This window comes from Ovis aries, chromosome 3, assembly GCF_016772045.2.
Source record: "Ovis aries strain OAR_USU_Benz2616 breed Rambouillet chromosome 3, ARS-UI_Ramb_v3.0, whole genome shotgun sequence".
NCBI lineage: Eukaryota > Metazoa > Chordata > Mammalia > Artiodactyla > Bovidae > Ovis > Ovis aries.
Window position 1 is genome coordinate 32,601,752 of NC_056056.1, and position 23,556 is coordinate 32,625,307.

Below are 23,556 nucleotides of genomic sequence, written 5' to 3' on the forward strand. Positions count from 1 at the left end.
ATAGGAAGGAATGAGAGAACTAAACTTTGGAGACGTTCAGAGACTTGCCCAAGTTCTCACAGACTGCTAGATCCACATAGGCATTAACCACAGCATCCCACCTGGGAGCCCAGAGACCTCCTAGTTCCACTGGGGGCTCATCTGTGTCCCACTGGCTCTTGGACTTAGGTGGGAACCAGGGTAACAGGAGGAATCCTGTCTTTTAGAGGAATCACCAGCTGACTGATCAGTCTTTCCGCACTCGATGGAGAGTGGGAAACGCAGCACACTGAGCCATCACCTTATTTGACCCTAGTAGACCCATTTGCTAGGGGCGGGAAGGAAGTACACTTTCCTTTGATTCTCAGTATATCCTGTTAAACATACTAACACGTAGTCACATGGAAACCACTATAGCCCCTCCAATACGTGCTGCCCTTTACTTGATGGAAATGCATTTTTAATTCACCCAGTCAATATTCGTGAAACTTGAAAGGTTTTATTTCTTAACTACAGACAGCTTTAAGAGTCGGGATACCTGGCGCCATCACTGCCTGGGCAAGTCCTCACCCGGGCTGCGAGGCGACAGGAGGACAGAAGAGAGGCCTTCGGGGTCAACCTTCCGCGGAGAGAGGCCCCTGCCCGCTGCGCCCTCACTGGCCCTTCTTGTGGGCGTTCTTGATGATGGCGTTTTTGAACAGCGTGACAAGGGGCGTTTGGCTCTTCTCCGAGGTCATGAACCCGCCGTAGCGCTTGTCCTTGGGCGGGCTGCCCCAGCGGAAGTGTTCCATCTTATAGGGCCCCGAGTCCTTCTTCTCGGCCGCCTCAGCCTCTGCCACCAGACCATACTCCAGCTCAGCCCGGGCGGCCGCGCTCTCAGCCTGGGCCTCGGGGCCGCGCGCCTGCTCGAGCCTCTCCCCGGTCAGCTCCCTCTTGAATTCGAGGGGAAAGGCCTGGGCCGACTCGTCCTCGGCGCCGTTGGGGTACACCTTCACCGGGCGCCGCTTCTTGCCCACCGGCTTGCCCCAGCGGAAGTGTTCCATGGAGTAAGAACGCTTGTCCTCTCGCGGACCCGTCTCGGCGCCATCGCCGCGGGGCCCGGGGCCTTCGCCCACCGCCACTTCCTCCTCGCGCTTCTGGGCCGCGCCCCCAGCTCCGAAGCTGCTGCTACCATTCCGACGGCCGAAGCGGTCCCAGCGGAAATGGCCCATGACGTACTTCCGGGGGTTCTCAGTCAGCGGCTGCTCATCGCCGTTGCCGGGGAACACCGGCGTCTCGGCCGAGAGGTCGGGCTTGCAGGCCCGGATGCACGCCTACGGGAGAGCGGCGAGCGCGTCAGGCCCCACCCATTCCAGGCGTTCCCCCGCCGCTCACGCTAGCCGCCTGCGCCCCCCACTCCCTCCGCACGTGCGGGGTCGCCCACTGGGCGCTTGGGAGCTTGGGCCTACTGGGCTAACTGCAGAGCATATCTACCACTCCCACCTCTGAGCTTCCTCAGACGTCTGAGACTCAGCTCGGACAGCGCCTTTTTTGTCCCCTGGGCTCCTGGTACCCCTGCCCGGCAGCTACAACAAAATCCCCGTCCCACTTTCTGGTGTACTTGCATTGTAGCTTTGTGGGTAGTCTATTCAGTAGTCGTGGCTCATGGGCTTAGTCGCTTGTCCGCATGTGGGATCTTCCCAGACCAGGGATGGAGCCCCTCTTCCCTGCATTGGCAGGTGGATTCTTAACCACTGAACCACCAGGGAAGTCCCCATCTCTGCTTTAGAGTGACATGGCTCAGACGGTAAAGCGTCTGCCAACGCGGGAGACCCGGGCCCGACCCCTGGGTCGGGCAGATCCCCTGGAGAAGGAAATGGCAACCCACTCCAGTACTCTTGCCTGGAAAATCCCATGGACGGAGGAGCCTGGTAGGCTACAGTTCATGGGGTCGCAAAGAGTCGGACACGACTGAGCAACTTCACTTTGTGGGTAGGGTAAACGTCCTAAACTTTATAAGCCAGATATATAGGAATTCATCAATAAATGGCAGGTGGGTGGGAGTTGTTGGCACTTAATGAATATTGAGGAAATAAATATGGTTCAGTTTGAGTCTGGGAAGGGCATTGGGTTGAAATTTGGGAGAAATCTGGCTTCCAGGGTCTGTAGTTTCAATGTGTCAGCCGTACCCCAGTGGTCTGTAAACATACCTCATGCCCTCCCCTAGCCATCTCCCTCCAAACTTGCCCACACCCATCTGGCACTTTCTCTGGTTCTTTCAGGTCTTCCAAGCTGATCCTGTCTTTTCCTCAATCAGTGAGCTTAGGGAGGGGGCGACTCACTTCCCTGTGCCTTTCTAACTGGATGGAAGGATAGGAAGTCAGGATTATTTCCATCGCAGGGGTCATGGAGTCCTGTACGTGGAGCCCTGTCTGCTTTCTGTGACTAGACAATTGTGGCACACATTTGCTTAGGAAAATGATCTTGAGGCTGTAGCCTTGAGTTTTCAGATACTCGGGACAACAAAGGAGGAAAAAGAAGGATCCCACCCACTCTGTTGAGCTGGGAACTTCATACTCCAGAAATTTAGAATTATAACACTGCAGAATAGTAACAGTGAGAAACAAATTATCTCATACTTCTCTCCCCTGGACATATAATGATACACAATTTCTCAGAGAGGAGAAGGGAACTTGGTAAGGTTCCACCGCCCATTGACAGAACTGGGACTGGGACTAGAACCCACAGACTCTGACCACCGCCAGTGCTGCTTCCCTGGTGAGCTCTCAACAGGAAAGACTGTGCAGTGGGTGTCTCTAATCAAGAGTGTCTTGGGTCTCTCGGAAACAGAGCTCATGGGATTCCTGGGCTCTTTACTTCTATTTTATATTCTACGTGCAACCTGCTCTGTTTTTGAGAAAGTCTTTCTCCACCTTAACTCAGCTTCTCTGCTGACAAAACACACAGAATGTAGTGGTGTGCATTCCACCCTCGCCAGGCAGGTACAGGCAGTAGGTTGGAACTCAGTCATGGCCACCAGAAGTGTTTCTTGTAGCCTTGAGCTGGTATTGTTCCTCATTTATACTTCCCAATACAAATAAATAATAACAAATACACACGCAAGCTATGGTGACCTACAGGGAGTTCCAGCCTGGCACAAAGGGCTTTGAGATGCTATGGAAAGGCTGCAGAAGGTCAGTCCTCGAGAAGCAGGAGGCATTTGGCACCAGTTAGTGGAAAATGGCACCTGAGTTTTTCCTTCTAGAGCTGGTTTGTGGTATTATCTTCCTGACTTTGTAACTGGTAGCAGATATAAGGAAAGAAAAATGGAATGGAAATGGAAGGTGATATGAGGTCATCTAAAAAGGAATAATTTGAAGGCTAAAAGATTGAAAGAATAGGTAGGGTCAGTCGAGGGAGCAATTATGGTTATTACTATCATTAGTGTTGTTTATTTTAATAGCACTATCTCTAAATAGTTTAAAAAGAGTGGCTCTCTATACAAGAAGACAGGGCAGGAAGTAAAGAAAATCGAGAAGACATTATGGACCAGACCCATCTCCCTGAAGTTGCTTCCTCCCTTCCTTGGCCCAATTCTTACTTCGCCCTAGAGGTCTATTCCTGCCCTTGATTGAGTTAGCCATATCTCTGGAAATGAATCTCCCCTTTTGCATGCTCCTTTCTTTGTGCTGTCCCCACCCCAGTACCATTTGATACCCAAATCAAGATGGCGGCCACAGCCCACGTACCAGCAGGTTACTTTCCGTGGTGAGGTCCTGACACTGGCTGCTCTCCAGGCACCAACCACGCACTTCCATGGAGGCCTGAAGCAGCAAGACCAGCAGCAGGGCGCCCGAACGACTGCTGCACAGTCTCGGCATCTTCCAGGCAGGCTGAGGCTCTGCAGAGGCAAACAAGATGAGTGGGACCCCTGCAAGGAGCAGAACAATGTTGGCCACTCATCAGGAAGGACCATGAGCCAACATTAACAATACTCTCATTTGTGGAGCTCGAGGCTTTTTGAGGACAAGAGCAGCTCAAGGAGCAGGTTGGTGTGCAGGGTGGTCGTGTGAGTTGTAATAAAGAGGGCAGTGGGACCTGGGTAAACTGCACAATTTTCCCTTTATCTTCTATTAAAAATCAGACACCAAAGGATGTTAGGGCTGGAAGCTATTTTGGGGGTCGTTTGGTATGGCCCCTTATTTGAGAGATGAGGAAACTGAGACAGAGTGAGACAAATGACTTGGGTTTTTCACAATGAGGTATGGCCAAGTTCTCTTGTTTCCGTCACTGAGCTTTTCTATTTCCCCATCTTCAGGAAACTAAAGTTCTAACACTCCAGATTCAAGGAGTAACTTGGGAAAGACAAAGGACTGTGAAACTCCTCCTCGAGGTGGTCTACTCCTCTCCACCAGGATTCTATCATTCCTCAGGAACTCCAATTCCTATGACTAGTAGGTTTGCATAATGGCAAATGAAACTGTCCAACCAAGCCAAAACCTCAGCCAACCTAGTTTGATGTCCTGTACATAAGTCACTCAGGGAATCACTATTTCCCAGACCCCTGTGACTTTGGAGATTTATTTTTAAAGTAGATCCCCATTTGAAACAAGTTCATCTCCTGAGTGCAATATACATCAGACTTCCTCTTGTTCTCTGAGTCTCTCAAATGTAGTCTGAAATAGCTGGACCTGAAGATGCTGTTGGTGTGGAAAGGAAGGACATGATCACACAGAGCAGAAGGGAACTACATCACATCATGAACTCCTGCCAAAGACACTTTCTTAGAGAAATCAGGAAGCACCACTGGGCAGATGCTTAATTAAAGAGATCCAGATGCAGTAAAAGGGAGAATCAATGCTGCCTTTTGCCCACTGTGCCCAACATTTTCCCCATCCCTTTAGCTTTCATACTGCCCTGCCACCCCTCACAGAGGTCTCCCCTCCAAAATGACCCTAAGCTCTGTTACCATGCACTCCACAGTCATTCTAGATTTTAGATCTTTTCAACCCAGCCATTATGGAAGAAATCTAATAAGAAATTTATATTAAGGTGTAGATGACTAATTGTCTCTTCTGATTTAAAAATATTTGCCCAAAGGAATCTCCTATCTGTGAAGGCATGAGCCAAATCTTTTTTATAGAGACAGCTTTGGAAGTGAAATTTCCCCTGCCTCTCATTGTCTGCTTCAGGAAGCCACTTCCTTCTCTCTGGCCCACCCCACTCCTTTTCCCAAAAGCTGAGCCGAAAGGGCTCCCTTCTGAATGGTTGCCAAGCGCAGCCCGAGTGTTTTCAGAGCAGCCATTAGATGGTGCTGGTAGCCAGTGAGCTGGCCTATCTGCATCACAGGGTAACTAGGAGAACATTGGTCAACCTGGTGTCCAGTTGTGACCGAGGACAGGATGCTCCTGTTGTAGACTTTTGGTGCTCCAGTTCAAGTACAAAGCCTGAATTTGATGGACAAGGTAAATTGTGTTAAATCTCTGAGACCACACAGCACATTTTGGTCAGAAAAAAATGCCCAAGTTTAAAAGAGAAGCAGAAAAGTGGTAGTTTTATGTTACTATGTTGTTGTTATTGTTTAGCCACTAAGTTGTGTCCAACTCTTTTGCAAACTCATGGACTGTAGCCCCTCAGGCTCCTCTGTCTATAGAATTCTCCAGGAAAGAATAACTAGAGTGGGTTGCCATGCCCTCCTCCAGGGAATCTTACCAATCCAGGGATCCAACCCAAGGCTCCTGCATCTCCTGCATTGGCAATTGGGTTTGTTTTTTTTTTTTAAACCACTAGTGCCACGTAGGAAGGCCTTATATACTATGGACAAGTGTAAAATAGCATCTTAGTAGAGAAGAAAGTAAAGTCATACAGATCTGACAATCCCCTCAACTATATTTCAATTCTTCTCAAAGTTGGCCAGTCTGAGATGACTTCCATTTTCTAAAAACCTACCTCATGATATCAGACCTTCCTGAAAAGTCTCAGACAGTGTTTCCTCTCTTGCCCCATGGGCTATATAATACAACATGATAACATCCTCACTCACCACGTCTCAGAGCTGCAATCTCCTGCTAAAAAACTAGGTAGCTTCCTGAAAGCAACTTATCTTCTTTCTGCTCATGTATATTTTGTATTTTTCTACAATAAACAAATATTACATTGCATGTTTTTAAAGCAATAAAATAATAGGTAGATGTCAAATGTGCTTTTTGTAAGGAGTGTTGAATAATTGAAAGCTTGGAAAAATGAATATAAACTTGTAATTTGCTAATCTTGACATTAACTTTATAATAGAACTACACTAATTAGGAATTCATATGTGTTGGTGAATTCTCTATGAGCTAAAGAAAACATATTTTGTTTTATTTAATTTCATTTTTAATATTCTTTTCCATTATGGTTTATCGGATGATACTGAGGACCTTGTTGTTTAATCCACCCTATATATAATAGTTTGCCTCTGCTAATCCCACACTCCCAGTCCTTCTGTCCCCCACCCCCCTCTAAAATTGGCCCTCTAATATTGCACACTGGCCATGCCAGTCTGTAAGAGATTAGAGGAACAGAGATGCAGAGTTTTGTCCTGATACCATGATACACACCCATCAAGTCCTAAAACAATGTCAAAGGAGTATTACATCATTAAATAAGCCGTGATCTGTAGATCTCAACACAAACAAGTGCTTCTTCCAGCACTTCTGTGAGAACCACCAGCTCCCCATTTATACAGGAAGAATTTGGGGGATCCAAATGCTCTGCAGACTCTCCCTCCCTCACTGGGAACCCACCTTGCCTGAGCCTGCATCTTGCCTGAGCTTCCACCGCCTCCTACGGCTGCTGCTGCTGCCCTGCTCTCTAAGGTCTGCGGGATTGGAGGTCCGTTCTGCGGTCCTATTGAGAGCAGAGACGGGGTGGTTCAGGACCGTGGACAGTTCCCATCGGGGCCACCTCTTTTTAACACCAGCAGCTCATATAGAGCAGACGGTGTCATTCTCTAAGCGCAGCCACGTCGGGGGCGCTAAGGTGGGCAGGGAAACGAAGTTTCAGAAGTCTGAATTCAAAGAAGTCTGAACGCAGGGAGTTTGTTGTCACTTTTAGCCTCTTCTCTTTTGCCCCCGTTTCCAACATCAATTTACGCTAGGGTATACCGTATCTTTTAAGAAGTGACACCTACCCGGCAAATCAGAAGTCCCAAAAGACTGGGTCTCCTGGAATCTCCCCAGAATACGGATAGGACTCCTCAGGAGTTCCTCTGCCCAGGACAGACGCGGCCGCCAGCTGCTGAAAGGCACCACTTTCAGCGTCGCTGCGGCTCTCCGGCCGTCCAGAGAGGCCGGTCCTCGCCGCTCCGCTACCAGCGGCTTCCCACGCCGCGCTCAGCACAGAAAGTTTTCAAAGAATTCAGGACGGCGCCGAGACAAAAGATGCCTCTGAGATCGGAGCTGGGCGACAGCATCCCGAGGCCCCCGGAGCAGGGGATCCGGGGATAAGATTGAAGTTCCCCGCCGCTGCGCCCTTACCTGTCACGGGGAAGCTGCCTCGGGCGGCTCCCGCTGCGCCGGGGCGAGGATGTTCAGCGGCCTCTCGGTCACTTTTCTTCCTTTCGTTCTCCTCCGTTGCGCCGTCTTGTCCCACTCGCTCTCCGCGGTCTTTATATACTTGCGGGGCCCGCCCGGGTGGGCGCTAGACGTTGAGTGGACTTCCCGGCAGCTGTAACGTAACAGGCAACTCCCCCGTCCATAGGAAGGGGCGGGGGCGTGGGGGCGCGGGAGGGGGTTTCCAGGTAGCGGCTGAGCTGGAGAGCAGACGTGCCTGGAAAGGGGTCTGGATCTCTGTCCCCCGGAGGCTGGAATTAACACTCTCTTGCTGAAGGGCACACCTGGCAGCCGTCAGGAAAGAACTTAATTAAGGATGGTTTTGGGTCTCCAGTTTCGGTGAGCGGGAGGCTTAGCACCCCGGTATGGGGCTGGCCTGGCCGGCCGGCTGAGATCATTAACGAGAGGGCGAAGTTACCTGTGTGCCTGCTTGGGCTGGCATCTGCCTTTTTCTCATTTGGAGGTAAATATCACCACCCAGGGAGTGCGTCTGTGATGCCTCTGATTTTCCCCAACGTTTGGAAACTGTGATGAGAAAATGTCAGGAGTCCTTACAATCCCTCTGTTACAAATTGGAGGGCCCTACTGTCAAGCCAAGGAGGAAAGAATGGCACTCAAAACTGCAATGGAGGAGTCTCTACCTTAACCTGGAGTAAAGAAGCAAAAGCAAATTGTGGGAAGCAGTGGGGGTGAACAGGAGTGCTGGAACTAAACTGGACTTCAAAAAGGTTCTTGCTTAATGTGTCATTTGCAAGAAATTTCTTTATTCCCAGATGCTCTTTTGGACTTCAGGACACCCTTGAGAATTTCTGGTTGGCAACACTGGCTTTATACTCAGCAATCCTTTTCTTTGGAGTCAGGAGAGATTCACGCTCCTTAATAGTTAAATAAGGTATTATTACCTGGCCTTGGCTTCTTTCCAGGGCATCTCTTCCCTCTCTATCTTGTTTCCTGGCACTTTGACCATTCACAGCATTCACATTCCCATAAACACTATTTTCTCAAGGCCTCACCTCTTTGTCTATGCTATTCCTTCCTAAAACACCCTTTCTCCTTCCAACCACCTGGGAAAATTAGACTCTTGCATTAAGATTTAGCTTATCCATCATCACCAGTTCCCTGAAGATCTCCTTGGTCAATTGTCCTTCCAAGACATGAAACATGATCATCTCTTTTCCAGAGAAGCCCACACTCATCTTATCTGTATATGTAGCTTGCACAGCTGGAACAAATTCACTCTGTTTTCCATCTTTCCTCTTCCAGCCACTCCTGCCCCACCCCTGCCACTGCCAGGCTTATGAGCCCTCTCAATCAGAGATCCTCATTTTTCTCTGTACTATTTTTATAACTTTAAGAGGCAGCTGATGGTAGCAAAAGAGCCAGACTGGGAAAAGTTCAGATTGACCCAGCTTCTGTCCTGCTCTGTCAGTTGGGTTCTTAGTTAGGTGCAGCAGAACCAACTTTAGGGGATGTAAACTCACAGACTATTGAATCACATTTAGAATCACTGGGAAAGCTGGGCAACCAGGATCCAAAACTGGGCAGAGAAAAAGGGTGTCTGGAATCATGGCCACTGGTCGGATCCAATGAGAAAGACAAACAGACCACTTCTGGGAACAAGAGGCCACAAAGTCAGGCATTGGACACAGATGACACTTCTAAGTCCAGATTGGGCGCTTGCCATTCCCATTTTGACTGATGTCACAGAAAGGATGTCACCGCCCTTGCTTCGTTGTATCACTAGCTTCTCTTTGAAAGCCTAGAGCAGGTGCTTCTGATTGTCTGAGATGATAATATGATTTATCCCTCTCTTCCCCGATAATGTGGTAAATTACATTGTTGATTTTTAGTGTTGCACCTACCATGCATTCCTATTCTATGAGCCCAATTTGATTATGATGTGCTACCATTATGTAGCATTGGGTTCAGTTTATTAATATTTTATCTAATATTTTTGCATCTATGTTTATGAGCTCAACCTATAATTTTCCTTTCTTGTAAGATTCCTGTTAGGTTTTGGTGTCAAAATTTTGCTGTCTTTCTAAAACAAGTTGGAAATCCCTCCACTGACTCCCATTTTTTCTAATTTAATAGAAGAGTTTGTATACAATGGTGTTTATCTCTTCCTTAAATGTTATCTGAAACATTTGTTTTGGATCTAGGTCTTTAAGGTTGCTTGTTTGTTGAGTGGCTTTAAACTACAGATTCAATTACTTAAATAACACTATTCCAATTGTCTATTTCTCTTTGTGTAAGTTTAGTACTTCTAGGTATTTGTCCATTTCACTTAAATTTTTAAAATATTTTGGCTTGAAATTTTTATTATATCTTCTTATTATCATCTTAGGATCTATGGAATCTCTATGGTCCTCTTTTATCTCTGATACTGATAATTTATTAATAGATCCTCTCTCTTTTTTATTTATTTTATTAGGGGCTTACAATTTTATTAGTATTTTTAAAGAATGAATTTCAATGGTGATGATATTCTGTTACATTTACTTTTTTATTTTTAAAATTTCCACTTTTATTATAATTTCTTATCTTCTAATTTCTAATTAACTACTCTTTCTATTCTCTTGAGTTGGATATTATAAATAAATGCTTTTACTTAGATAATTGATACTCAACTTTTATTCTTTTTGACCTGTGTATTTATGGCTATAAATTTCTAAGTATAGCTCCAGTTGCATCTCACAAGTTTTGATATATCATATTTTTATTACCATTTGGTTTAAAATATTTTGTTTTCATTGAAATATCTTAATTGACCTGTAGGTTATTGAGAAGTGCTCTGTTTAACTTTCAAACACTGGGGGTTTTTTAGATCTGTTTTGAAACTACATTTTAGCATAATTCCTCTGTGGTCAAAGAACATACTTTGCTTCTAGTCCCTTGAAATCGGGGGAACTGCTTAATGGATGAACATATGGCCCATTTTGATTAATGCTTTATGTAAACTTCAAAAGAATATGTATTATATGATTTCTCAAATATTCTATATCCTTTCTATACCTATATTCTTTCTGATTATTTATCATCTTAATTAGTTACTAATATATATATGTTTTTTAAGTCTCCCCATTAATCTTGTGAATTTAACTACTTCTACTTTTGATCCTGGCTTTAAAAAAAGACTCTTTCTAGAAATCTAATATAGAACGTAGGATAAAGATGGCAGAGAGTTACTAGGACATGGTTGCATGCTGATGGGAATAATAGAGTCGAGAAGGGAAAACTGATGCTGCAGATGAGAGTCAGAAAAACCAAATGATCCAAGTCTTAAGTAGAGTGAGGTTCAGACGAAGAACCTGGCTTCCCAGCAGTGGAATGCTTTCCTCTTCCAAAAAAGGAGGAGATATAGACACAGGAGACTTGTAAGAAAAGCCATGGGAAGATGAGCGATTCTGTACCAAAGTCTTTACCTTTTAACCCAAAATTTCCTGAGGAAATATCTTACAGTTATCCTTTAAATGCTGTCTAAGACTATTCACACAATATTGTTCATAGTAGCAATGAAATACACTAAACATCTAGGGTGTAATTATAAAAACAGTAGAGTATACTTATAAAAATTATGGTAAAGCTATGCAATGGAGTATTTTGCAGTTACTCAAAATAAAGTAGATGTTTAGACATAAAAAATAACCACTGTATGTTGAGGGGAGGAAACATGATAAAACATGAATATACAGTTGACCCTTGTGCTGCACGGGTCCGCTTATACTCCTATTTTTTTAAGTAAATATGTGCGACTGTCCTACGTGATCGTGGTTAGACAATGGCGGTGGGACTGCAGATAGGGGAAGCTGACTGTGGAACGCAAACATCTGTGGATTTTGGTATCTAAGGGGGTTCTGAAACCAATTGTCCACAGAAATGGAGGGAATGACTATAAATAGAGAGAAATAGAAATAGAGAAAAAGTGAAAAGATACCAGAGTGTTAATAATATTTGTTCTGGCTATTTAATACTATATCATAACCTACCCTCAAAACTTGATGGTTTTTTTGTTTGTTTGTTTGTTTTTGCTGAGACCCAATTTTATTTATTTGGTTTTAACATTTTGGCCACATGGCATGTGGGACCTTCCCTAACCAGGGACTGAACCCACATGCCCTGCATTGGAAGTGCAGAGTCTTAATCACTGAACCTCCAAGGAAGTCCAATGTGATGGCTTTAAACAACATTTATTTCGCTCACAAATCTGCAGTATGGCCAAGGTTTGGCAGGGCCTACACATCCCTGCTCTACTTGGCATCAGCTTGGGCAGCTCAAAGCCTGGCTTCTACAAGTCATCTGAAGCCACTCACTCATGTAGCTGGTTCCTGACTGGGAAGACTCAGCTGGGGGCAAGGAGAGCTGGGGATCCTCAGACATATCTATCTCCATGCAGTCTAGCCATGTGACCTCTTCAGCATGCCTTAGGGGAGCTAGACTGCTTCCACAGAGCCTCAGGCCTCCCAAACATGCATCAGGAAGTGACTTGCTCTGCTGGCTAGAGGGAGTCAGCAAGGGCTTCCCCAAGAAAGGGATGCTGAGGTGGGTTGAGTCTTGATACCGGGATGAAGAGAGGAAAGTCATTCCAGGCAGAAGGAACAGCATGTGCAAAGGCCTCAAGGCAGGAAAAGCCTTATGGTCACAGAATGCTGGTACAGGTGGTAGAGGGAGAGAGGGAAAAGACTGGAAACGGTCAGAGGCCAGAGGCGAGGAGCTGGGGACCATTCAGCGATTGGGTCAAAGGAGCCGCAGGACCAGCTTTCTGTGGCAGTGAGGAGGATGATCAGAGGAGTGGGAGCCTGGAGCCAGCAAGGGGTGATTCAGAGTCCAGTGCTCTGCTCCAGGGCCTGGGGACCAGTCCAGCCAGCAGTGGGAAAAGTGGGGCAGGAGAACAGACAGAGGCAGCTTCATGAAATACTTAAGAGGTGGCATCAGTGTCAGGGAAGAAGTCACGGACACTCTCCCCATCTGAGGTCATGTGGATGACACAATGTGGTGTCAGGGTTAAGAACACAGCTCTGGGGAGCTGAACCCAGCTGATCAACATGATCACAGATGTGTAGTTCGCCATCTTCGCCAACATGCTGGGCGTGTCGCTCTTCTTGCTTGTCGCTCTCTATCACCACGTGGCCGTCAACAATCCCAAGAAGCAGGAATGAGAGTGGCGCTTTCTCTGCCCCCAGGGTTCCAGGACATAGTCTGAGGCAAGATGGAGGGTGCGAGGGTCCTTCACACTTCACTTCATCCCTTCAACCCATCACAACATACAAAGCAACTCCACCTGGATTTTTCCAAACAACTTTTATTTCCTGAAAGTCTTCCTTAACCTTATGGAACAAGAAGCTGCCACTGAATAGGGCCCAGTATAGGGGCTACTTTCTTTTCTACTCCCCCATCCAATATAAAAATATAGATTTTTGTGTGTGTGTATGGTGCCAAAAAAGAAAAAAAAAAAGTGCACAACTCTGAAGCCAGAACAGCTGGTCCTAATTCTGCTCACCCACTGCCTAGCTGTGGGTGACTTGGAGCAAATTCCCAGCTTCTCTGTATTAGGTGTCCTATCTGCAAAAAGAGAAATGACTGCTCCCGCCCATGTGGCTGTCATGTGGCTGAAAAGAGGTGATACAAGTAAAAATGGTAGAGCAGGGCCTGGCGTTAGTTAGCCCTTATCCCTGTTATCATGGAAGTGCTGGTGACAAGAGAAACTGCCTGGGTGGAAGGAAGGAGGGAGGAGGCGGGAGGGAGGGAGAGAGGGGAAGAGGGAAGGAAGAAGGGAAGGAGCAAAAGATGGAAGGAGACCGGAGCCGACATGAGTCTTTGGCGGGGAGCAGATGTGTTGTTCGGAGGGCTTGCGGTGAGGATTCCTGGGGCAGGGTGATGCGTCTACACCTGGCTGTGGGCATAGGGCCAGGGCTCCTCTCGTCACCCCAGCTTCTCACCTCTGAGGGTTTAATTGGAAAAGAGATGTCACCAGGGTGTGAGTGCGTAACAGAGACAGGTGTGGAGGCAGCCTCCGCGGGGAGAGGAAGGGCTGGGCGGAAGGCAGCAAGCACCGGGTGGACAAGAGCCCGTCACAGGAGGGGGCACAAGGAGGGTGGCCTGGCCCCCCAGCCTCCAGGCCCCTGGGGCCAGGCAATAGGGACCATTTCACTGGGGAAAAGAAGACTCTGGGACAAGGCTTGCATTTTGAAAACTCTGGGACAAGCATCGACTCAAGCCTGGAGGGTCAGAGTGACTCCCACCTCCATCCTGGCCACCCTTCTTCACTTCAATCCAAGTCTATGCTCCAAGTCGCAGTGGGCAAGCCAAGGAGGCTGCCAGTCCCATCTCGAGTCAGAACCACCGTGCCTTCTCAGGGCTCCTTGGGCCCTTCTGGGGTCTCTGCCGGAGGGAGCACTTCATTCCTGTTATGGTCTGGGTCACGGGGTGGGTGGGGAGGCCTCAGGCCCACTCAGCTGGTGCCCCTGGCCTGCAAGGGGACAGTTCCCAAACCAGTGTATGAGAAGTGTGTCTGGTCAGAACTGGTGCTCAAGAGTTATTTGCAGAGAGAAGGCTGGAGGCAGTGCCTGAGGAAGGGAGCCCCTCTGAAGCCTAAGTGCAGAAGCTCACAATCCTCTAAAATACTCTCCAGACCTCTTCTGTAGGCTACGCGAACCTGAACCTGAGAGGTGGTCTCCCTCCTCACAATGTGACTGGATTAGAAATAGCCCAGCACCTGTCCCTTCGTGAACATGTCTGGCGGGGACAGCAGGAAGAAGCTCAACCCTCCCTGGCTATAGCAAGTGGCTCAGGGGGCACGGGCTGCTTTGGAATAACTCTGGCGCCCCATGACTCCTCTTTCAGAGCTCAGAAGAGAGGACACCAAGTGCGTTATGGGTGCCAGGGAGGGAGGCCTCCTGGTGAGAGAGCAAAGCAGAGGTGGATCCTCAATGAGGGAAACGGGGGTGGGAGGGCTGATAAATGGGGACAGAAAACAGGATCCAGCCCACCCCGGCCCTGCAGAGAGGAGGGCCCATGGGAAGCACACAGTATGGCAGGAAGGTGAGCAGGCTTTGGGCAGGGGCTCTCTGCCCTCTGTTATGCCCAGTGTCCGAGTCCCCAAAACTGAGAGAATAAGACGTCCACAGCAATGCAAAAGCATAAAGGGGTTTATTGCTAGCTCGAGCTAGGGCTCAAGTCTCATCCAGCGCAGTGAAGTCTTGATGAGAGCCCCAAGCTCTGAATCACAGCTGCTTATATACAGGCGGTCTTTTGTCTCAGCAATAATGTAGTTGGCGTGTGGTGATTGACTCAACCTTGGGTCATCGTGGTGATTGACTTAACCTTGGCATCATCGGGGGGGACCTTGGTGTCATCGGGGACCTTGGTGGGGCTTCCCAGAATTATGACTCATGCTTACAAGAACCTGAGGCCTAGGCCCAGTGTGGCCCGTCGAGCCTGTCATGGCTCAGGTCAGGTCCCAACATTCCCCCCTGTCTTTTGATCATATAGAGGAATCTTCCTCTATCTGAGGGTCCAGGGTGATTCATCTGGGTCCTGTCGACGGGTGAGCTTCATCTTTAAAGGGTTGGAAGAATGCGGTGTCACCTTCCATTTTCTCTGGGCCTTTTTTGTTCCTCCGGAGTGGCACAACGCACGTGGTTACAGTGCACCCAAGGTCCAATGCCGTCGACCTTCAGGGAAGCAGGGGCAGTAAGAAGAACAACATAAGGGCCCTTCCATCTAGGCTCTAATGTCTTGACTTGATGCCGTTTGACCCAAACCCAGTCCCCTGGACCAATGTCGTGTGAAGGAATTGTTCCCTTCTCTTGGCCTTTATGGATGTCTTTGAGTAAAGTCCAGATGTGCACATGTGCCTTGCTTAAGGCCAATAGAGCTTTTTGGAACTGCCGCAATGAAGGAGGCAGCTGGATTCTTCCCTTGAAGATAGGACACACTGGAGGGGGCCCCCCATAAACAATTTCAAAGGGGGTTAGGTTTAACTTGTAGGGGGTATTATGCACTCGGAAGAGAGCGAAGGGAAGGAGAGTCACCCAGTTCCCACCAGTCTCTATTGCCAGTTTTGCCAAAGTTTCTTTTAGAGTCTGATTCATTCTTTCTACCTGTCCTGAGCTCTGGGGATTGTATTCGCGATGTAGTTTCCATTTGGTCCCCAGAGCTAAGGCCAGTCCCTGAAAAATTTGACTCACAAAAGCAGATCCATTATCAGAGCCAATGGTTATCGGCAGCCCAAACCTAGGCACTATCTCTTCTAGGAGTTTTTTAGCTCCCATTGTTGCTGTTTCCCTCTTAGTGGGATATGCTTCTACCCACCCAGATAAAGCATTGACCAGAACTAACAGATAATGGTACTCATACTTGCCTGGCCTTACCTCTGCAAAATCTATCTCCCAGTGTTGTCTTGGCCTTTCTCCCCGGTACCTTACACCTGTGTGCTGTCCTTTTCCTGGTCTCATCATCTGGCATGCCTTACAGGCATGGACTATGTCTTGTATAGTTGCCTTTTGTCGGGGAAACTGCAGACATGCTGTCAGTAAGAGTGCTAGAGTCTTTTTCTCTCCCAGATGGGTGGTCTGATGTAGGTGTGTGCAAAGGTGTCGACCCAAGTTAGCCGGAAGCAACAAGTTGTCATTTTGGTCTCGATACCATCCATCTTTGCCCTCTGGACAGTTGGCATTTTCTTGAATCCAGCTTAGATCGGAAGAGGAATACTCAGGGGTCGGGGGCAGGGTTCCCATTTCCGGGGGTGGCAATCTCACAGTCAATATGGGGGTTTTACAGTCTCTGAGGGCTGCTTGAGAATCCCTTCAATGGCATGGGGAGTGTAGACCAGGAGCTGTTGTCCATACGTTAACTTGTCGGCATCATGGACCAGGAGAGCAGTGGCTGCAATGATTCGGAGGCAGGGTGGCTACCCTGCGGCCACTGGGTCCAGTCTTTTAGAGAGGTAGGCTACAGGTCGCTACCAAGGCCCCCATTGCTGCATCAAGACTCCCTTTTCTACTCTCAGTTTTTCATCCACAAACAGTTGGAAGGGCTTAGACGGGTTAGGAAGAGCAAGGGCCGGGGCTTTCAGCAGAGCCTGCCGAAGTTCTTGAAATGCCTGTCTCATTGGCTCAGTCCAAGTCCAGTTTTTACTTTCTTTGCTCCCTTCATATAATGGCTGGGCCTTTTCAGCAAACCCCAAGATCCATAGCCTGCAGTACCCAACAGTCCCAAGAAATTTTCTCACTTGACGAGGAGTAAGGACTGAGTATTGGGCCCCCGTGTCCACCATGAAGCCGACTGGTTTCCCCTCCACATGTATAGTTACCCAGGACTCAGGGAGGGGGGCTGAGCCCTGACCCCCCTAATCGCTATCATCTCCTGCATATAAGACGTGGGCCCCTGGGGAAGGTGCTTCTTCCCTGGTGGGCTTTTCCCCCGGTTTTCTTTTAGGGCACTCTCTTCTCCAGTGTCCTCACTCTTGACAATATGCACATTGGTCCTTTCTTAGTCTCTTTCTTTCATCTCTCAGCCTGACTTTACTAGTTCCCTGAGAATTAGCTCCTTGTCTCACCCCTGCAAAGAATATCTGGGCTAATTCTTTTTGATTCCTGTGGTTTTCCTTGGCCCTGAACTCTCTCTCTTTCCCTCTAACATGTTCTGTTCTTTCTTCTGGAGTTTCCCTATGGTTAAAAACCCTCTCTGCTGCCCTCACCAGGTCTTGTATGGGTTGTTCCCCTAATCCCTCTATTTTCTGCAGTTTCCTCCTGATATCTGGGGCTGCCTGATTCACAAATGTTAGCATAACTGCCACGCGTGACTCATTGGCCTGTGGGTCCATGGGGGTATACTGCCTAAAAGCTTCCATTAATCTCTCAAGGAAGGCTGCCGGGCTCTCATTTGGCTCCTGCCTAACCAGATTTACCTTAGCCGAATTTGTTGGTTTTTTGGCGGCTGCTCGGAGACCAGCCATGAGAGTCTGGCGGTACACTCAGAGATGCTCCCTACCTTCAGCGCACTCGAAGTCCCATCGGGGCTGCATCAGGGGGAATCCCTCATCAATCAGATTAGGTTGCGTTGTAGGTCTCCCATCTACCCCTGGAACATTTTTCCGTGCTTCTGACAATATCCGTTCGCGTTCCTCTGTAGTGAAAAGCGCTTGTAATAGCTGCTGACAATCATCCCAAGTGGGGTTATGGGTGAAAAGAATGGATTTCTAAAAGGTCAACGAGGCAGGCTGAAGGTTCCCTCTCGCGGCCAGCCGACATTAAAGGCAGGCCACTCGGTGGAACAAAAAAATCATTAGTTTGTTCTTCTTCACCAACACCGATAGATTTCGTGCTCTAGACTTAAAATCAGAAAAGTGGTTAGTCATAAGGGACAAAGGAGTAGAAGTTGCTTGCCCCATGATGACAGAGAAGAACACAGGAGACAAAATGAACACATAAAGAGCAGAGACAATGCTGGCACTCACACAGACACAACAAACAGATAACAAATACACATTGGCTGAGAACACAGCACTAGGTCTTCCTGGGCCCCCCTGAAACTTCCTTTCCCTTGAGGTTATCTTACCAACAAGGTGTCCACAGAGCCAGCTGCCTTCCCAGCACGATGCTGGGCCTCGGCCTTACGTCAGCTAGGTGTAATCCCCTTATAGAGCCAGCCGACTTCCCAGCACAATGCTGGGCCTCGGCCTTATGCCAGCTAGGTTGACCTTTCAGGTTAAGGAACCCCTTCTGCCAGGAGGGTGTTATTCCCCTCAGTTAAAAGGTATCCCGGATGAGCCCCCAAATGTTATGCCCAGTGTCCGAGTCCCCAAAACTGAGAGAATAAGACGTCCATAGCAATGCAAAAGCATAAAGGGGTTTATTGCTAGCTTGAGCTAGGGCTCAAGTCTCATCCAGCACAGTGGAGTCTTGATGAGAGCCCTGAGCTCTGAATCACAGCTGCTTATATACAGGTGGTCTTTTTTCTCAGCAGTAGTGTAGTTGGCATGTGGTGATTGACTCAACCTTGGGTCATCGTGGTGATTGACTTAACCTTGGCGTCATTGGGGGGGACCTTGGTGTCATCGGGGACCTTGGTGTCATCGGGGACCTTGGTGGGGCTTCCCAGAATTATGACTCATGCTTACAAGAACCTGAGGCCTAGGCCTAGTGTGGTCCGTCGAGCCTATCATGGCTCAGGTCAGGTCCCAACACCCTCCGGCTGTGGAGGAGGGAAGGGAGGGCACAGTGCGGAGAGCCTGGAGAGGAAGAGACAAGCTGAAGGGCCCCAGGGAGGAAGGGTCAGAAAAGGACCAAGGCCCGGCCTTGGGTCTGACTGGATGCTGGGCAGAGAGGATGAGAGGAGGAAGTCAGGCAGGATTTAGGCATGGCGCTGGGGGAGTGGACCAGGAGGACCAGAAAGGGGATGGGTCAGGTGGGGAATGGCTGAGACACCATGACTGTGAAGCAGCTGCTGTTCAACATGCCCTCTGCCCAGTGCCAGGCCCCCAGTGGGCGCTCACACGGGGCTTCCTGAGCTGTGGGGAAAGTGTGGCTCAGAGCCAAGCTGGGGGCTTCATTCATGTGAGGAATGTTTATGGACCCCTCCGTGTACCAGAAGAGATCCGGTCTATGCTCCCAAGAGGACTTCAGTTCTAAAGGGAAGTCGATAATGAAGTAGTCCACAAATAATTTCAAGTTGTGATAAACACATATTCTTGTCTGGAAACCCATAGACAAAGAAGCCTGGCAGGCTGCAGTCCATGGGGTCACAAAAGAGAAAGAGTGGGACATGACTTAATAACTAAACAACAGTGATAAAGACTATGAAAGAAGGGGAGGGGAAAGGCTTCTTAGCAGAAGGAAGAGTGTGCAAAGGCCCTGGGGCAGAAAAGAGAAGGGGTTCCTGGCACTGCTGGAGAGGAAGCAGGGAAGGGGAGCAATCCTTGGAATGAGGGACACAAGGCGCCAGGCCTTGGAAGCTGTGAAGGTTGTCAGATGACAACTTAGATTTTATACCAAGCACAGAGGGCAACCATTGCTGGGTTTTAAACAACAGAATGACAGGATCCAGTACAATTTCTTGAAAAGACAGCTTTTATGGATCGAGAACCAGAGAGCAAGCAACCAATGGCCTCTGAGGGGGAGGGGGGTCAGAATCAATAGGACTTGGAGCAGATGTGGAAATGAAGCAAAGGAGCAGGTGAGGTTAAAGATGGTTCAAAGATTTCTGTCTTGAGCAGCTGGATGAGGTGTGGGGCCATTCAGTGATCTGGAGAAGCCTAAGGGGCAATTTGGTTTGGAGGGAGAAACCACGAGCTCTGTGACTTTGGGCAAGTTATTCAACTTCTTTGAGTTTCTCTGGGCACCTCCAAAGCTTCAGCCCACAGTGCTTAAGACTCATGAGCAGGGACTTTCCTGGTGGTCTGGTGGTTAAGAATCTACCATTCAATGCAGGGGACGCATGTTCAATTCCTGGTTGGGGAACTAAGATCCCATATGCCACAAGGCATCTAAGCCTGCCTGCCACAACTGCTGAGCCTGTGTGCCTCAACCAGAGAGCCCGCATGCCACAATTAAATATCCCACATGCTGCAACTAAGACCTGGCACAGCTATAAGTAAATAGACTCATAAGCAAATGCAAGACATTCTAACTATTATTGTAATACCATTAGATTCTTGTCAATAGAAACACTAATTATGAATTCCTCCAAGGGGAGCCTGATGGGAGTCAGGGAGCAGAGGTAGGGCTAGTCTCTAACAAAGGACCCTGAAGTCTGGAGCACCATGAAAGAGAAGGTCTCCTGGGCCCCAGATGGCCCAGGGACTGGGGGAGGGTCCCACCAGCCCCCTTTATCCCCAGCAACACACTCCCACTCAGAGCCCCTTTCACTTACTGCACGCCCCCATTCAGCACTGTGGCTGGACCATTTCAACGGCTTTCAGTCTGACCCCAAGGGCAAAGAGGAATCAATTTGTGCAAAGAATGGGAATGGAAGCGATTTCAATTGACCTTTGAATGGGGTTTTAATTTGCTTTATTACAGCCAAAGGAGGCTCATGAAGACACTCTTGAGACTGCTTTTATCCGCTAATGCCTGCACCCTTGCAACCTCCTGGGCCTCCGTCTAGATGCCCTGGATGCTGGGGGCAGGGGGGCAGGGTCAGAGGCGCTGGGGAACCAGTGTCCATGACCCTCTAGGGAACTGGTCTGCAGCCCCCTTCAGGCCCAAAGTGGAGTCAAGAGTACAGGCAGGGGCAGCAGGAGGGCAGCCCACCCAGGTTCCAGCCCCAGCCCTGTCTCAGGCTCTTTATCTGAACAGAGCCTGGGACTAGGGACATGGACAAGAGGGCCCCTCAATCCCTTCCAGGCCTGATGGTCTATGTTGGCTTGTTTGTTTTAATATTTACACTTAATTATTTGTTTGACTGCACCAGGTCTTAGTTGTAGCCTAAGAACTCATGGTTGCGGCATGTGGGATCTAGTTCCCTGACCAGGGATTGATCCAGGGCCCCCTGCATTGGGAGCAGAGAGTCTTAACCGCTGGACCACCAGGGAAGTCCCCGATGTTCTGTGGTTTTAAGCTCAGATCTAGAGTCAAACTCTGTAGTGCATGATAACTAGTCTCACAGAACACGGCCTAGAGTGGAGACAGCAGAGCCGCCGGGCCAAGGAGCTGAGCCCTTTCTGTTCATCAGTCTCTTGGGTCTCCCTTATGTCTTATTTTTCTCTAAATTTCTACTTGAATCCCCTTGCAGGGGCCAGTCAATTCTCTGTTCTCTCCTCTCCAAATTCCAAAGGAAGCCCATGAAGTCCCTTGACTAATTATCTACTCTCTTCCTGGTCAGAGCTACCTTGGGGGTCCAGCAGCCTGCAGGTGGCCAGCCCCAGGCAAAGAGCACCCTGCAATTGCTTCTCTATACCCTGTAACACCCCCAGGAGAGGGGTCTGTGAGTTTGGGTTCACAGTCCTGGGTTAGAAATCTCAGGCTCTCCTCCCTGGCACTCTATTCACGAGTGTATGGCTACATGGAACCACGTGTGTGTTCCTTTAGAACAGTTCCCTGGGACTTCCTGGTGGTCCACTGGATAAGAATCCACCTGCCAATGCAGGGAACACGGGCTCCATCCCTGGTCTGGGAAGATTCCACATTCCGCGGAGCAAGTAAGCCTGTGGATCACAACTACTGAGTCCAGACTTCTAGAGCCTGTGCCCACAAGAGAAACCACCACGATGAGAAGTCCACGCACTGCAATTAGAGAGTAGCCTCTGCTCAACACAACTAGAGAAAGCCTGCGTGCAGCAGTGAAGATCCAGCACAGCGAAAAAGTAAGTAATTTTTTTAAAAAAGAACTGCTCCCTACCCTAATTCCTTTTTTTCAAACAGAGGAGTTGTTCCTCTGCAACCAGAGCAGACTTCTGGAAGGTGGGGTCTTGCTGAAGGTGTCGTGGACACTGAGAGCACAACAGACTCCAGAACCCAGGCACCAGCAGTCACCGCCTGACACAGTGGTGGTCGTAATGGTCCTTTTGTGGGGAAATGCCTTTGTTAGGGCCTTCAGAATGACAGCCACTTTTCCAGAAGAATGCCGAGTTCTCCAGCCAGGGGTGGAGGTGGGGAGAGTGCTGCGTGGCCAGGAAGGACGCTGCTAATGCACATCCATTAGTGCATTCAGAGCCCCCGGAACCGTCCTTCTTCCTCCCGAGCCAACAATGGCTGCATGGAAGGGGCTGAAGTGGCCTTTTTAACAGGCACTCAGCTCAGTGCCATCTCTGCGCCCTGCCTGCTGGGGGCCTGACTTCCATTTCCACGCTCTCCTCAAAGCAACCTGGACAGCAAATCCTCAAGCAGCCGGCCTGTGCCCCAGAGAGCCCCCATGTCCGGTTGCCCCGAGGGAGTGACGTCAGGCCCGCACCGAGCTGGTGCATCGTGACCTGCCCTGCTGTGGCCGCAAGTCCGTGACTCCGCATCTGCACCTGCACACGCGTGTGAGCATGTGATCTGAGTCGCGCAAGGGTGTCTGAAAGGCGGTTTTGGGGTTTTTTTTTTTTTAAACAAATTGGCCAAAACCTTTACATGAAATGAAAGTGGTTTCCTTCAAAACGTCCCCTGGGCCAGTGTCTTTGACGCCAGAGATATGGGGCTGGGGTTCCAGCTTTCGGCAAACACTCTGGGGGAGCCACCTCCAAGGCCAGTTTCTAAGTCACCCAAGAAGGCCTGTCTTTGAGTCCAGGATCACATTTTTTTAATGTATCTATTATGTTCCTTTTATTTCTCCTTTACACAGTAGTTGGGTCTTTATATTGACATATTTTCTATTCATGATGGGTGTGGGAAGGTTATCTTATGTATAAATTTCATTTCAAGATAGTAAATAAGATCTTATAGTATATTTACTCTTTGTTCTGTATATTTACTAAATGGGAGTTTTGTGACTGGTTGGAATGTAAAATAATGTATCAGTATCGTTCAGTCGCTCAGTCATGTCCAACTCTGCAATCCCATGGACTGCAGCACACCAGGCCTCCCTATCCATCACCAACTCCCAAAGTTTACTCAAACTCGTGTCCATTGAATCGGTGATGCCATCCAGACATCTCATCCTCTGTTGTCCCCTTCTCCTCCTGCTTTCAATCTTTCCCAGCATCAGGGTCTTTTCTAGTGAGTCAGTTCTTAACATCAGGTGGCTAAAGGATTGGAATTTCAGCTTTAGCATCAGTCCTTACAATGAATATTCAGAAATACTTTCCTTTAGGATGGACTGGTTGGATTTCCTTGCAGTCCAAAAGACTCTCAAGAGTCTTCTCCAACACCACAGTTCAAAAGCATCAATTCTTCAGCTTTCAGCTTTCTTTATAGTCCAACTCTCACATCCATACATGACTACTGGAAAAACCATAGCCTTGACTAGATGGACCTTTATTGGGAAAGCAATGTCTCTACTTTTTAATATGCTGCCTAGGTTGGTCATAACTTTTCTTCCAAGGAGTAAGTGTCTTTTAATTTCATGGCTGCAATCACCATCTGCA

General features: G+C 48.5%; 1 protein-coding gene and 1 pseudogene across 3 annotated transcripts; one reads left to right on the forward strand and one right to left on the reverse strand.

Annotated features, from left to right (window-relative positions):
• Positions 1-458: 458 nt before the first annotated feature.
• POMC (proopiomelanocortin) lies at positions 459-7,583 on the reverse strand. Of its 3 annotated transcripts, none has more exons than XM_042245192.2 (3): positions 7,476-7,583; positions 3,708-3,859; positions 459-1,292 (listed from the first exon to the last, which is right to left on the reverse strand). In XM_042245192.2, the coding sequence occupies exons 2-3, from the start codon at positions 3,837-3,839 to the stop codon at positions 633-635; spliced, it is 792 nt and encodes a 263-aa protein (XP_042101126.1). In that variant the 5' UTR covers positions 3,840-3,859; positions 7,476-7,583; the 3' UTR covers positions 459-632.
• A 5,012-nt stretch (positions 7,584-12,595) lies between these two features.
• On the forward strand, positions 12,596-12,963 carry LOC101109158 (dolichyl-diphosphooligosaccharide--protein glycosyltransferase subunit 4-like; annotated as a pseudogene).
• The last annotated feature ends 10,593 nt before the right edge of the window (positions 12,964-23,556 follow it).

Bases quoted from the DNA above. Each gene is read 5' to 3' on its own strand.
- POMC (XM_042245192.2), bottom strand. From the start codon at position 3,839: ATGCCGAGACTGTGCAGCAGTCGTTCGGGCGCCCTGCTGCTGGTCTTG. The intron at 1,293-3,707 runs GTACGTGGGCTG...GCTCTCCCGTAG, and splicing joins CCACGGAAAGTAACCTGCTG to GCGTGCATCCGGGCCTGCAA.